The sequence below is a fragment of the Danio aesculapii genome, chromosome 24 (genome assembly GCF_903798145.1).
Source record: "Danio aesculapii chromosome 24, fDanAes4.1, whole genome shotgun sequence".
NCBI lineage: Eukaryota > Metazoa > Chordata > Actinopteri > Cypriniformes > Danionidae > Danio > Danio aesculapii.
This window is the reverse complement of record NC_079458.1, coordinates 4297172-4311994: the sequence shown is the minus strand read 5'-3', so window position 1 is coordinate 4311994 and position 14823 is coordinate 4297172. Positions and strand designations below refer to the sequence as shown.

General features: G+C 35.0%; 1 protein-coding gene across 5 annotated transcripts in view; it reads left to right on the top strand.

Annotated features, from left to right (window-relative positions):
• The window catches only part of si:ch211-234p6.5 (pleckstrin homology domain-containing family A member 4), a 46255-nt gene that overhangs the window by 18991 nt on the left and 12441 nt on the right, over positions 1 to 14823 (top strand). For 4 of the 5 annotated variants that reach the window (XM_056450815.1, XM_056450817.1, XM_056450818.1 and 1 more), the window contains exons 8-15: positions 483 to 696; positions 3191 to 3268; positions 4104 to 4172; positions 6461 to 6541; positions 6617 to 6757; positions 7181 to 7279; positions 10910 to 11018; positions 14459 to 14514. In XM_056450815.1, the coding sequence (XP_056306790.1) occupies positions 483 to 696; positions 3191 to 3268; positions 4104 to 4172; positions 6461 to 6541; positions 6617 to 6757; positions 7181 to 7279; positions 10910 to 11018; positions 14459 to 14514 (847 nt within the window). The remainder of the gene's footprint in view (positions 1 to 482; positions 697 to 3190; positions 3269 to 4103; positions 4173 to 6460; positions 6542 to 6616; positions 6758 to 7180; positions 7280 to 10909; positions 11019 to 14458; positions 14515 to 14823) is intronic. The other variant, XM_056450816.1, reaches the window with a different exon arrangement.

The window sequence follows — 14823 nt, the reverse complement described above, 5'->3', positions numbered from 1 at the left end:
ACAGTATTCAGGTATATACATAGGTATATGCTGTAGTAGTTGAATACTCAAATGTAAAATATTACTGTATAATCTTCATTTTATAAATGATTCAATAGAATTAAGAGTTACTAAAGTTATAAACCAGGGGTCACCAATCTCGGTCCTGGAGGGCCGGTGTCCCTCCAGGGTTTAGCTCCAACTTGCCTCAACACACCTGCTTGGGTGTTTCAAGTATACCTAGTAAAAATTTGATCAGCTTGTTCAGGTGTGTTTGATTAGGGTTGGAGCTAAAATCTGCAGGACACCGGCCCTCGAGGAACAAGTTTGGTGACCCCTGTTATAAACAGTACGGTTTACCATGCCCGAATGCTTTTAAAAATCCTCAACAGTCACAGGTCTCAAAATCCCATGCAAATGATAAATTGTAATCTAGATTAAACACTCACATTGCGATATCGATGCTCATATCAACTGGTTAAAATCGTCTCTCTCTCTGTTAGGGCTCCTGAATTTACTGAACATTCTGCAACTTTGGGAACTTCGAATGAAGAATCCTTGTCGTTCCTGCATCCAAAAGTGACCTTCAAGCAGCCTCCATTTCCCAGAGATGAGTACGATCCCCCAGCTCTTGGGATCATTTGGCCTTTGGAAAACTGTTCAAGTGCTCCAGTGTCACCCTGCATCTACACAGAAAGAGGACACCTGACTGACAAGGTGAGAATCCAAACACACACATCTGCTCATAATGAACATACTGAAGATTTAAATATTAGATTGAGATTAACTTTATTGTCATTACACATGTACAAGGCAATGAAATTGCCCTCTAATTTTTGTGGCTTCAGTAATGGTTGGGGTACTCAACACTACTTAAATCTGGAAGCATTAACTTATATCGGAATATATATGGTTATCATTTAACATGGAAAATAATTATCGAGATTGCATTTTTGCCATATCGCCCAGCCCTAGGCCTAATAATATACAAGACACATTAACTAGAATCAGAGATTCACATACTGCACATGTTGCTATTAATAATCAGGGGTATGCAAAGAGAAATTTGCCCTTCCTCATGTGAAATTTTTATTTTTACGAACACACAATTTTTAAACCGCACATTTTAAACGTAATAGTTTCAACAATTAATTTCTAATAAGGAATTTCTTTTGTGTTTGTTTTTGATGACAGCACATAATATTTTACCAGTTATTTTGCAAGATGCTACACTCCAAAAATCATTGGATTTACTACTTTTTGAAGCGAAGTGGTTGCAAACGATTTATATGGGTTGAATTACAACAAACTAATAAACTAATAAAGAAATGAGTTAAATTTAGTAATGTTCAATTTAATTAGTTTGTTTAAATTCAGCCCTTGCTACCACTTACCCTAAATAAATATTAGTAAATCCAATTAATCATTTATTTCAGTGTGTAGTGCAATTTAAAGGCTTAACCAGGATAACTAGGTTAAGAAAATAAATTCTTTTATCTTTGCCATGATGACAGCACTTAATATTTGACTAGATATTTTCCAATACGCTAGTATTCAGCTTAAAGTGACATTTAAAGGCTTAACTAGGTTAATAAGGCAGGTTAGAATAATTAGTCAAGTCATTGGACAACAGTAGATTGTTCTGTAGACAATCGGAAAAAACTAAGGATCTAATAATAATATTAACCTTTAAAATATATATTTTTATTCCAGCCAAACTTAAAGAAATAAGATTTTCAGGTGAAAAACACTGTAAAAATTCCCTTGCTCCGGGAAATATTTAAATAATTAATGTCATGAGGAGGGCGAATAATATTGTCTTCAACTGTATAAAATCTAAACTAAATTCTTCTGTCTTTGCCATGATGACACAGTACATCATATTTATAATTTAGTCATTTTGCAAAATAATAGAAGACTGAACCGGTTTATATGGACTGAAATTAAACAAACAAATTCAGTTTAGTAATTTAGTAAGTTGGCAACTTAATTAGTTTAAATTTAGCCCATATAAATTGTTTGCAACCACTTGCTTAAAAAAAAACTGAGTAAATCCAATGAATAATTTTTTGTGTGGGTTCAACATTAAGGGTCATTTAAAGGGTTAACCTAGCTTTAATTAGGTTAATTAGGGTTGTTGCTAGATCGAAGACATTTGCGGTCGGAAGTTAACAGGAATTATTTCTATTGTTTATTAAATTTCCCATTTATTGTATTTTATTAATGTCTACCCTCACCCCAACCCTAAACCCAACCGTCACAGTAAGGTAAAACAGTAATTGTACAGAGTATTATTTATGTTATGTATTAAATTACTCAATAAATTGTATATTTAATGCCTACTCCCACTCCAACCCTGAACCCAACCGTCACAGTAAGGTAAAACAGTAATTGTACAGAGTATTATTTATGTTATGTAGTAAACTACTCAATAAATTATATTTTTAATGCCAACTCCCACTCCAACCCTAAACCCAACCGTCACAGTAAGGTAAAACAGTAATTGTACAGAGTATTATTTATGTTATGTAGTAAATTACTCAATAAATTGTATTTTTTAATGCCTACTCCCACCCCAACCCTAAACCCAACCGTCACAGTAAGGTAAAACAGTAATTGTACAGAGTATTATTTATGTTATGTATTAAATTACTCAATAAATTGTATTTTTTAATGCCTACTCCCACCCCAACCCTGAACCCAACCGTCACAGTAAGGTAAAACGATAATTGTACAGAGTATTAGTTATGTTATGTATTAAATTACTCAATAAATTGTATTTTTTAATGCCTACTCCCACCCCAACCCTAAACCCAACCGTCACAGTACTGTAAAAATATTAATTATTGCTATACAGTGTCATAAAAATATGCTGCTATATTATTGTGCATATCGCACTTCCGGCCGGCCGCATATCCAATCTAGACTTTACCGCTAATTAGGCAAGTCATTGGACAACAGAGGTTTATTCTGTAGACGATCAGTAAATAAAAAAAAATTCTTAAGGGGTTAATAAAATTGACCTTTAAAATATTCTTATTCCAGACAAACTTAAAGTAGTAAGATTTTCTCCAGCAGAAAAATATAATTGGAAACACTGTGGAAAAATTCCCTTCCTCCGGGAAATATTTTAAAATGCATTAATTTCACAGAATAACGTCTTCAGCTGCATAGCTCTATACACTTTTTAAAATACTCTTCTGGATTTTATCCCTTTCAGCCTGAATATCCCAGCTCTCTGTGCTTCTGCTCGAACTACCACACCACTGAACACATGACAACGTGCAAGGTAAGACAGATCCGGCCTATACTATAATAACTTTGGGCTATGCATTATTCAATATTAGTTTTCCATGCGATACAGCAATGTTCAACAGGACACAAATTCATTTCTGCATATTTTTTAAACAATTTAATCTCATTCTCACATGTTCTCTGATGAACTACAGTCTCTAACATGTTACAGTAAATCCATTTGCACAAATTGTTTTACAAGACAAGATTAAGATATTTCCATCCACGCATCCATGATTCAAGATATAAAAGTCATTTAAATAAAAATCACTGAACTGAATTTACTTTTAGCATTTAAAAGGGTTTTGTGACTGATTATTTTGCAAAACAAATATACATATTACACGTTTTCAACCTCATATATTCAGATTTAATTCAATGTGTTTAAAATATTTGGATATTTAGAATTGTTTATAAAATGTACTAGAAATGTCATCATCATTACCTCTATTCTCTTTGATGTGCTATTATTATAATACGTTTTGTTACACAAATATTAGAATAAAACTGAAAAAAATAAGCCATAATGTGCATGAATAGACAAGAAGGCTTATTTAGAGCCTCTACCTAAATAATACCAATAAAAAGACAATGACAAAACAATTGCATTACAACAAATGCTAAATTTCAGTTACAAGTGAATAATAATACACACTCTTAAGGCTGTTAAACTGAATTAATTATTACAATTAATTACTAAACAAAAATTACAGAATTTATTCATGTTTCTTGTTGTTAGATGTTAAACATTTACATTACGGTGTCTATAGAATGATGCATGAGATCAAATTTCATATATTTTATTTATTTACTTATTTATCCTCCTCCAGGCAGGAAAAGACTTTCTCATGGAGAGACAACCGATACAACCAATCAGAGATCTGGAAAATGACACAGATGTGAGTGCACTGCAGTGTGTGTGTGTGTGTGTGTGTGTGTGTGTGTGTGTAATCAGATAAATCTGTTTGAACGGTTAATATTTCCACTGTACTGTTGACTCAAGGACTACTGTCAATAGATCAGTTACGCAATATCAAACATCACTGATGCTTAAACAATCAGAAGTGCTTAAAGAAAACATCTGAACATCTGAACGTCCTTTTTAAATAAATGCACTTCCTTCCTAAGAAGATTTGCTTTAATCCCAGAGTTATTTTATCACTGAACAATGTCATTTTTATTAGTATTTTGACGTTTTAATCACATTTTTTGTAACTTTTATATGTTTGTTTGTAAATCTGTCCACCTTTTTTCTACACCCTACACCTTGCATGAATTATGAAAGTGACTTTAACTAAACTGCAATCAATCAGTGAAATATTTTTTATATCTTTGCATTAGCTATTACTCTCCTCACAGTTCACCTATAAAATACTAAAATACTACTCAATATAATAAAAAATTGACCTTTCTAAGCTGAAAATACAGTCGAAGACAAAATTATTCGCCCTCCTGTAAAATTTGAACTCTTATTGAAATTTTCCCAAGTGCTGTTTAACGAAGCAAAGGCATTTTTTACAGTATTTATATCCTATTCTATTATTCTTATGGAGAAAGTCGTATTTCTTTTAGGTTTGATGGAATTAAAAAAACTATTTACAAAAAATATTTATTTATATTAATAATATAATTAATATTAATATAGCCCCCCTTTCAATTGGCAACATAACAAATCACTATTTTTTCAATAAACCTAACTTTATCTAGTTCACTTACCCTAGTTAAGTCTTTAAATGTCACTTTAAGCCAAAGACTGTAAAATATACGGACGTAGTATCCGTATTGTATTGAGCGGAGCTACAGACACCTGCTGCCACTTTGCTTAGACCTGGCAGACAGACTTTACTTTGGGAGAAACGCTTGATACTCTATTACCTGCGACTCGTTTGTGTTCTGACCACATGTGCTCGGCTGTACACTATATCAATAAAGTGTTTAGACTTTTAAAACACTGTAGTAATACATTGAGCCACTAAACATTGCTCTTATGATGTTTTTCTACAGGAGGAAAACGCGAAATACTTCCAAACACTTCAAATATAGTCTGTGTTAGTAAATGCAAGACTATTTATGAAATCCAGGCATAACACTGTATGATAACGCTTCAGATGACTGTTCTAGAGCCTACAGCTAATCAATCTGTCAGATTCTGGAGTGCTTTACGGGTCTAAAGAAAAATATTAATGATAAATGACCTTAAATAAAACAAATACATTTATAGAGATGGTATACAAGTATATAACTTTAGTCACATGAGAAACGGAGGCCAAGTGAATGGTTTATGAGCACAATTAAATGCACAAAGCATCCTATATCATCTGATAATTGTAAAAAATAAGTCCAAAAGGCAGCTGACTGTGTAAAGCCACATAAAACAACACAAAAATACGATGAATATGCCGAGATCAGTGGCTAATCTGCCGGATTCAGCTGAGGTGAAGTGACGGCGACCAGTGAGACCTAGCTGTCACTCAAGTGGCCACGCCCTTAATTATGCAAACTTAATATAACCTAATATAAAGGAAATGGATGAGTTATAAAAAAATTAACCCCCCTCACAGTTGTCATGGAGGGTAATAATAGCTATATGAACCAAAATCGTTCTTTGTACCAGGCTGTAAACACCTTTTTTTCTGCTGTAAAGTTGGCCATTCTAACAGTGGGCTCAATTGCAATTTGCTCTATTATGGAGCCAGGACTAGCGGAATTTTGATGAATTGCAGTTTCAGTTACTTCCGTATTGGCCTCCCGAGGGAGAGCGGGACGTTGCCGCTTACTTGGAGCTCAATACTATCAGTCTTGCAAAATATCTAGTCAAATATTTTACTGTCATCATGGCAAAGATAAAAGAAATCAGTTATTAGAAATGAGTTATTAAAACTATGATGATATGTAAACAACATAAAAATATGTAGGAAAAAAACAGCACTTAGGAAATATATTTAAAAAACAATAGTAACTGTGTGTCTAACTCAGTGTATATAGATTATTTGTAGTATAACCGTATTATATAAAATGATTTAAAATGACTGATAATTATGATTTGATTATTTAAAATGATTTGTTTCAGTTCTTTTGAATGGAACTTCCCAAAACCAGAAATGCAACACATAATTCAAGTTACATGGGGAAGGTGGATAGATATTTTTAACGATGCAAATTTGATCAATTTTCATCTGTCCTTCAGGTGGTTCTGACTCGTCTGTGTGGCTGTGATAAACTGCTGCAGTCCATCTCCATGCAGCTGTCTCAGTTACAGGCAGATAAAGTCAGTCACACACAGACATAACACACACACACACGCACACACGCACATCACTAACACACCTCTCCTCCTCTTCAGAAAAGCGTGGAGTATGCTCTAGAAATCAAATGGATGGGGATTGAAGATGGACTTCCAGTAGAGCATCAGGACGTTTCCCAGAAGGCACTGCTTCAGGAAGACCTGGTTACACTCAGAGCCAGAATATGTGATTTGTCACTGGTAAAGTACTTTATTTATGTGTGTGCTAAAACCCAAACCACGATATAGCTACAACCATTACAAGCATAAGGTACATAATTGGTTGTTGTTATTATTATGAATATTTTTAAATTTTAATTTACAGTATTTTAATGAATTATAAAACTATAAATAAAATTAGGTAATATTAATCATCTATTATTATAATAATAAATTTATAGCCATATTGATATTGATATATCACATACAATTTTTAAATTACATTAATTAATTTTTTACCAGCCAAATTAAATATATTGCGAGAATCCAATATAATAATCGAATAATTCAGTTTTCTTGCTGATATAGTGGCGTACATGTAATGCATATTGTTTAATTATAACAATAATAATAATAATAATAATAACAATAATAATAACAATAATAATCAAATGTTATCATCAGGAGATGGAGAGGTTGTGGATTGACTATGAGCGGATGGAGAGCGAGCTGTCTGTCTTCCACTCTCACCTCCAGCACATCCTCCACTTCGGTTCACCACAGGTAAGGCAATTAAAAAAAAATATATTATTTATGCAATGTTGACTTGCCTTTCTTTTGAATCAGAAATAATCATCACCATACAGAAACATCCGTATTTGGGTTGTATAATTGGGTTTGGAACATTTTCCACTCAGAAACGGCTAGCAAAATTACTTCAAAATTACAAAGAAATGGCAAGCAACAACTTTACATTTAGTCATTTAGCAGACGCTTTTATCCAAAGCGACTTACAAATGAGGACAAGGAAGCAATTTACAAAACTATAAGAGCAGCAGTGAACAAGTGCTATAGACAAGTTTCAGGTGTGTAAAGTCTAAGAAGCAAAGCATTAGTAAAATTTTATTTTTTTTTTTTTTGAGAGAGAGAGAGTACAGTTAGTGGTATAGCCAGAGAGGCAGTTGCAGATTAGGAAGGAAAGTGGAGACTAAATAGTTGAGTTTTTAGTCGTTTCTTGAAGACAGCAAGTGACTCTGCTGTTCTGATGTAGTTAGGGAGTTCATTCCACCAACTGGGCAGATTGAATGTGAGAGTTCGGGAAAGTGATTTCTTCCCTCTTAGGGATGGAACCACGAGACGACGTTCATTCACAGAACGCAAGTTTCTGGAGGGCACATAAATCTGCAGAAGTGAGAGCAGATAAGAAGGAGCAAAGCCAGAGGTCGCTTTGTAAGCAAACATCAGAGCTTTGAATTTGATGCGAGCAGCAACTGGCAGCCAGTGCAAACGGGTGAGTAGCGGAGTGACATGTGCTCTTTTGGGTTCATCAAAGACCACTCGTGCTGCTGCGTTCTGAAGCAGCTGAAGAGGTTTGATAGAGTTAGCTGGAAGCCCGGCTAGTAGAGAGTTGCAATAGTCCAGTTTGGAGAGAACAAGAGCTTGAACAATGAGTTGAGCTGCATGTTCACATAGGAAGGGTCGGACCTTTCTGATGTTATAGAGTGCGAATCTGCAAGATTGAGCAGTTCTAGAAATGTGGTCAGAGAAGTTTAGTTGGTCATCAATCGTTACTCCAAGGCTTTTTACCATTTTGGATGCAGTAATGGTTACTTACAAATTGCAACTTAATTAAATGTGCAACTTTGGAGTGATTGCTCTCTTAATTCAGTTCGCCTGAATAAGTAGGGGATTAAGACAGATGTGAATTACAATCCATGCTCAAACAAACTATTGTGTTTTTCATCACAGCTGTAATCCTGAACACTGCAGTCTGACGAAACACACACTTTTGCAGCAGATCTTCCTCATTTGTGGCACTGTTTTAACTCTGTAACTGTGATAAAAATATCACAGCATGTACAGCGAAAATGTGCTCTGGTCCACTGTCACTGCCTCTCTGCCTGACGAGGGGATTTACATTCAGACTAATGCAACGTTTAAAATGTTACATTACTTCACGTTTTACCAAGTCACGTCTTTGTGGATTATATCAAAATATATTCCCTTTTCAAGTTGATCAACTCGATCTCTCAACATGTATGAAGGACATAAAAACCTGCCATGTGAAAAACCGCGCCAATCTTAGTTTGGTTTGAACACGGAAAGAGGTGAAGGCTGTATTAGTGAAAAGTGAAAATACCCACCCCCAAATCTTGCATGAATAGCACATTAGCCTGCAGTGAAACAATTAGACAGACTTTGAAAGCGGTTACATTGAGCATGTTGAGTGAATTACAAAGCCATTTTATGTTATTCTGTTATGAACATTTATTCGTGCAGAATGAGAGACATTTGATTAGCTTTTACTAAACACATCTTGTCCTGTGTTGTTTTAACGAATGCCATTACAATCTGCGTTTGATTTGTTTATTTGTTTACATATTTTGAGATTTTTTTATATTCTAAATAAAACTAAAGGATTTAGAAATCGAAACATTCTTTTGACCCCAACACAATTTAATATGGCATTATAAAGGCTAAAGTACTTCATTCTTATATTTGCTTATGTTTTGCAGCCTAGGGCTATGCTTCTCACCACTCTGTTAAAATAATTGGGTTAAAAACACCCCAACATATAACCCAACTATAGGTTATTATAGCACCTTCCCAACTATGGGTTATTTTAACCCAATGCATTGGGTTATATAATTTAACCCAATGCATTGGGTTATTTTGAATAAAATGCTATTTTTTCCATTTTCACATTATGGCTGTGTAAATATATATTTTATAGTTTTCAAAGATATTGAAAATGCTTCATTTCCATTACATTTTAGTTGCAGACACTTCTGTTAAAATAAATCAAGAATTGCAAACAATGAAGAAACAGAACACAGTGCAGACAGTTTTAAAAGATGGTCTTGGATGGTGAAACGGATATAAAAAAAAAAAAAACACAACACAGGGAGGTCATTTGATTTAAAAAAATAACAACAATATTAGTGTTAGAGCTTGAATAAACTTTATAACGCAAAACAGCATTGCGCAGGCATATTAATACAGCTGTTTTGTGTCAGTTAAATCAGTTGACTGTTGAAATTCACATTTTTTACCCAACTGGTTGAGTTATTAATAAATAACCAAATAAAGGTTAAAAACAACCCAACAAAGCACCAACTTTTTAACCCAACCGGTTGAGTTATTAAATAAATAACCAAATAAAGATTAAAAACAACCCAACAAAGCACCACATTTTTAACTCAAATGGTTGAGTTATTAATAAATAACCAAATAAAGGCTAAAAAAACCCAACAAAGCACCAAATTTTTAACTCAAATGGTTGAATTATTAATAAATAACCCAATAAAGGTAAAAAAAAACCAACAAAGCACCAAGTTTTTAACCCAACTGGTTGAGTTATTAAATAAATAACCAAATAATGGTTAAAAACAACCAAACAAAGCACCATTTTTTAACTCAACTGGTTGAATTATTAATAAATAACCCAATAAAGGTTAAAAAAAAAACCAACAAAGCACCAAATTTTTAACTCAAATGGTTGAGTTATCAATAAATAACCAAATAAAGGTTAAAACAACCCAACAAAGCACCATTTTTTTTAACTCAACTGGTTGAATTATTAATAAATAACCCAATAAAGGTTAAAAAAAACCAACAAAGACCCAAGTTTTTAACCCAACTGGTTGAATTATTAATAAATAACCCAATAAAGGTTAAAAAAAACCCAACAAAGCACCAAGTTTTTAACCCAACTGGTTGAGTTATTAAATAAATAACCAAATAATGGTTAAAAACAACCAAACAAAGCACCATTTTTTAACTCAACTGGTTGAATTAATAATAAATAACCCAATAAAAGTTTAAAATTGAACACATCACATCACACAATGTACACGTACAGTACCATCCTATCTGGTATTGTGAAAAGGCAAAGCTGAAAATCTCTTAAAGTGCCACCCAGCGGTCAAAAGCTGCAGGCGCATTTACTACCGCCTAGGCGACAGCAAGCACAGCGGCAGAGGGAACATACTGAAGTGCTGACATATGTATGCACGTTTCTAAAAAATACAATCTGAATGCTAATCAAACCAGGACTAAATGTATCATTTTCAGTACTAAAACAAACCAGTAGAACCAAATTAAAAACGGGCACACGCCTTAAGTGAATTTATATAATTGATAATGAAACTGAATGACTACTTAGAGTCATCTAAAATGCTGGATCACCCACAGGAGCAGATTCAGGCTCAGAGGCAGCTCTGGATGATGGAGGACATCCTGTGCGGTTTAAGGGTCAATAAGAACCGCTTCATGGCCTTACTGGGTCTTCAGACACCGGGAGGTGAGTAAACAATTTAAAATTCGTTCAGTGCATGCAGTAGGTCTGCCACAGACTTTGCACATTTGGATAAGCTTCGCCATACCCTGACTTGCACCTCTAAATGTAATTACACATTGTGACTAGGCATGGGATGATAACCGGTTTACAGCGGTTTGAAAAAGTCATGGTCCTAAAACCAGCTCAAATTTTCTCTAATACTGTTTCAAGGTTCATGCAAGTTGTTGTTGTTTTGCAGTCAAAGAATTGTATTTATTTATGGCAACAGTATCTCCTGCAGAAAAAGAGCCTTCACATCAAGAGCTACTGGTCAGCCTAAGATTCAGGAAACATTTGAGAAATCACTTAAACACCAACAACCAGCATGCTGTAGAGCTGAACAGTGCAGTAGCTTAGATCAGTGTCTCCCAACCCTGTTCCTGAAGGCACACCAACAGTTCACATTTTCAACCTCTTTCTAATCAAACACACCTGAATCAAACATTAGAAGAGACTGCAAAACCTGAAGTTAATGGGTCAGATAATGGAGACATCCAAAATATGCACTGTTGGTGTGCCTCCAGGAACAGGGTTGGGAAACACTGGCTTAGATTATATCCAAAGAGAAGAAAGATCTCCAAAGACGCCTAATCAAGTTGTAAAGAAATCAGTGCTCTTGAAACTAACGAAGACGCCAGAAGTCAATAGTTTATTTTAATAATTTTGCCAGTCATGTTTACTGCTCCAAAACATTACAAATGCTTCTTAAAATCAAATATATTGTGTTCAATGGGGGGAAAAGTTGTTGTTTATTACCCAGACATTTAAAAATAACTTATTTTAGAGCAGTAAACACAGTACTGTGATATTTTTATGCAAGGTTATCATTCCATCAGAATCTTATACGGACCCATGCCTAGTCGTGACAAGAGCACAAGATCTCTGATTGGCTGATTCGGTAGAGGTGTGATGTGTGTGGGTGGAACGAGGCCTGTGGCATGAGTTTAATGCATCAAGACACTCAGGCCATGTCCACACGTAGATGGGTATTTTTATTAACAGAGCTTTTCAGGCTTTCGTTTGAAAAACAAATCCCCGTCCACGTGAAAATGCAAAAACGCGTCATGTTAAGTGCACACCTAACCAACAGGGGGCGATAATGACATGCAGGCAAATTGGCAAAGTCAATGTAAACGTGAGAACAGAAGCAGATTACCGTCCCGCAATCAAACAATGCGGAATACGCTAAATGTTTGCTGTGAATGTACCGAATTTGCGTCATTCACATGTTGGCCAATCAGAAAGGAGGAAACAGCTTGTACACTGATGTCATGAGGCTAAAACTCCGGTTGTAACGTCCACATGACCACACTGTACCCGGAGTTTCAGAAAATCTTTACCCTGGTCCAGGTTTTTTTAAAGTGTCAGTTTCAGTTACCTGATACTGTGTTTTACATATAGTTGAAGTCAGAATTATTAGCCCGGGTTATTTTTTTCCCCAATTTCTGTTTAATGCAAAGAAGATTTTTTTCAACACATTTCTAATAATAATAATAATAATAATAATAATAAATTTGATTTATATAGCACTTTTCCCACATGCATGCAACTCAAAGTGCTTCACAAACAAACAAGCATTAAAATAAACCACATAAAAATGTATTGACAAACAAAACATAATAAACAACAAATATATACTCAGATAAAAGCATATATGTACACGCATGAATAAATATATCCACACAATAACACACACAATAGTCCTCACATATGCATGCACACACACCATACATGCATACATACATACACCTACACAATATACATAAAATGCATACACTTTACAAATTGTTGTATTCATATACGCAATTTTAAAAAGATGTGTCTTAACACGCTTTTTAAAAACATGAATGCTGGGGGATTCTTACACTTCATTTGGGAGACAAAATTTGAGCATAGTGACTAAAAGAAGTGCTGCCAGATCGCATCAGGTTTACAGAGTGAAATTCTAAAAGTCCAGCGCTAGAAGAGCGTAGCAAATAGTTTGGATTATATTTTGATAAACAGTTGGAAATGTAGGAAGGTGTCATGTTGTGTAGTGCCTTATAAACTAATAAAAGAATCTTAAAATCTATCCTTTGGTGCACTGGTAACCAGTGTAATTCTGTTAATGCTGGTGTGATATGTTCTCGTTCTTCAATTTCATTAAAACTCTGGCTGCAGCATTTTGTATCAGTTGCAACTTCCTTATAGAACCCTTAGGTTAACCAGTGTAAATAGCATCGCAATAATCAAGCCGAGAGAAAATAAAAGCAGGAATTAATTTCTCAGCATCATCAAAAGATAGGAAAGAACGAATTCTGCCAATATTTCTCAAATGATTAAAATTATAATAGTTTTAATAACTCATTTCTAATAACTGATTTATTTTATCTTTGCCATGATGACAGTAAGTGATGTTTCGTAAACAAATTTGGGGAGGAGCACGCGCAGATGTTTCAGCATTAAATACGTCATTGACAATTATTCTATTATCCAATCAGTTCTTGACCAAACCCCTGTTTATACCAAAGCTGACTTACCTGCAGTATCTCACGACTTTAGCATCCCTCCACCACCCCGACACCTCACCTATTAAGCATTACATTCCCGGTGGGAGCGTTCTGAGGCCAGGCTAGATACTTCGCTCGAATCCCAAATCCTCTGTATTCCCTGATAAGGGGAATAACACGAGTTGGGGTGTCTTCCCCGAGCTCAGAGCTCTCTACCCGGACAGCACGCCAAATACGCCTTATTCTTAAACATCTGTAAGTGTGAACTCGTGAAATAATATTTGACTAGATATTTTTCAAGACACTTCTATACAGATTAAAGTGACATTTAAAGGCTTAACTAGGGTATTTAGGTTAACTAGGCAGGTTAGGGTAATTAAGCAAGTTATTGTATAATGATGGTTTGTTCTGTAGGGTATCGATAAAAAAATTAGCTTAAAGGGGCTAATAATATTGACCTTAAAATGTTTTTTTTTTAATTTCTAAAATAATTTTATTCTAGCCGAAATAAAACAAATAAACTTTCTCCAGAAGAAAAAATATTAAGGCTAAAAATCTCATAGAAAACCAAGGTTGGATAGTGAAAGCTCTAGTTTTGTGTGGATGTAGCATCATGTAGGACAGGGGTCACCAAACTTGTTCCTGCAGGGCCGGTGTCCTGCAGATTTTAGCTCGAACCCTAATCAAACACACCTGAACAAGCTAATCAAGGTCTTACTAGGTATTCTTGAAACAATCAAGCAGGTGTGTTGAGGCAAGTTGGAGCTAAACTCTGCAGGGACACCAGCCCTCCAGGACCGTGATTGGTGACCCCTGATGTAGGATGTAGGATGTAGCATTTGTGTGGTTTTGCACATTACTCTATATTCACTGTAAGTTTGCATCTTTAAATCGGTTTGTTTTTCTGTCCTGCAGTTCCTCAGTCAAAACCAGTTTCCTACTTTGAGGGCGAGTTAGGAGGACTCAACATGGTAATGAGATGCACTTTACCCCATTTCACTTACAAATCTGCCAAAAACTGACAGTCTTACAGTCAGGGTGAATTTCAGTTTACTCGCTCTGAGTCTTTACACAGTGGAATGAACCGCCAACTGTTCCAGCATATGTTTTACGCAGCGGATGCCCTTCCGGCTGCAACCCTGTACTGGGAAACACCCACACACACTCATTCACACACACTTATACCCTACAGCCAATTTAGTTTATTAAATTCCCCTATAGACTGATTTCACTCCGCTGCCATTTTAAAAGCGAAATCGAGGTTGCGGTGGGAAGAAACC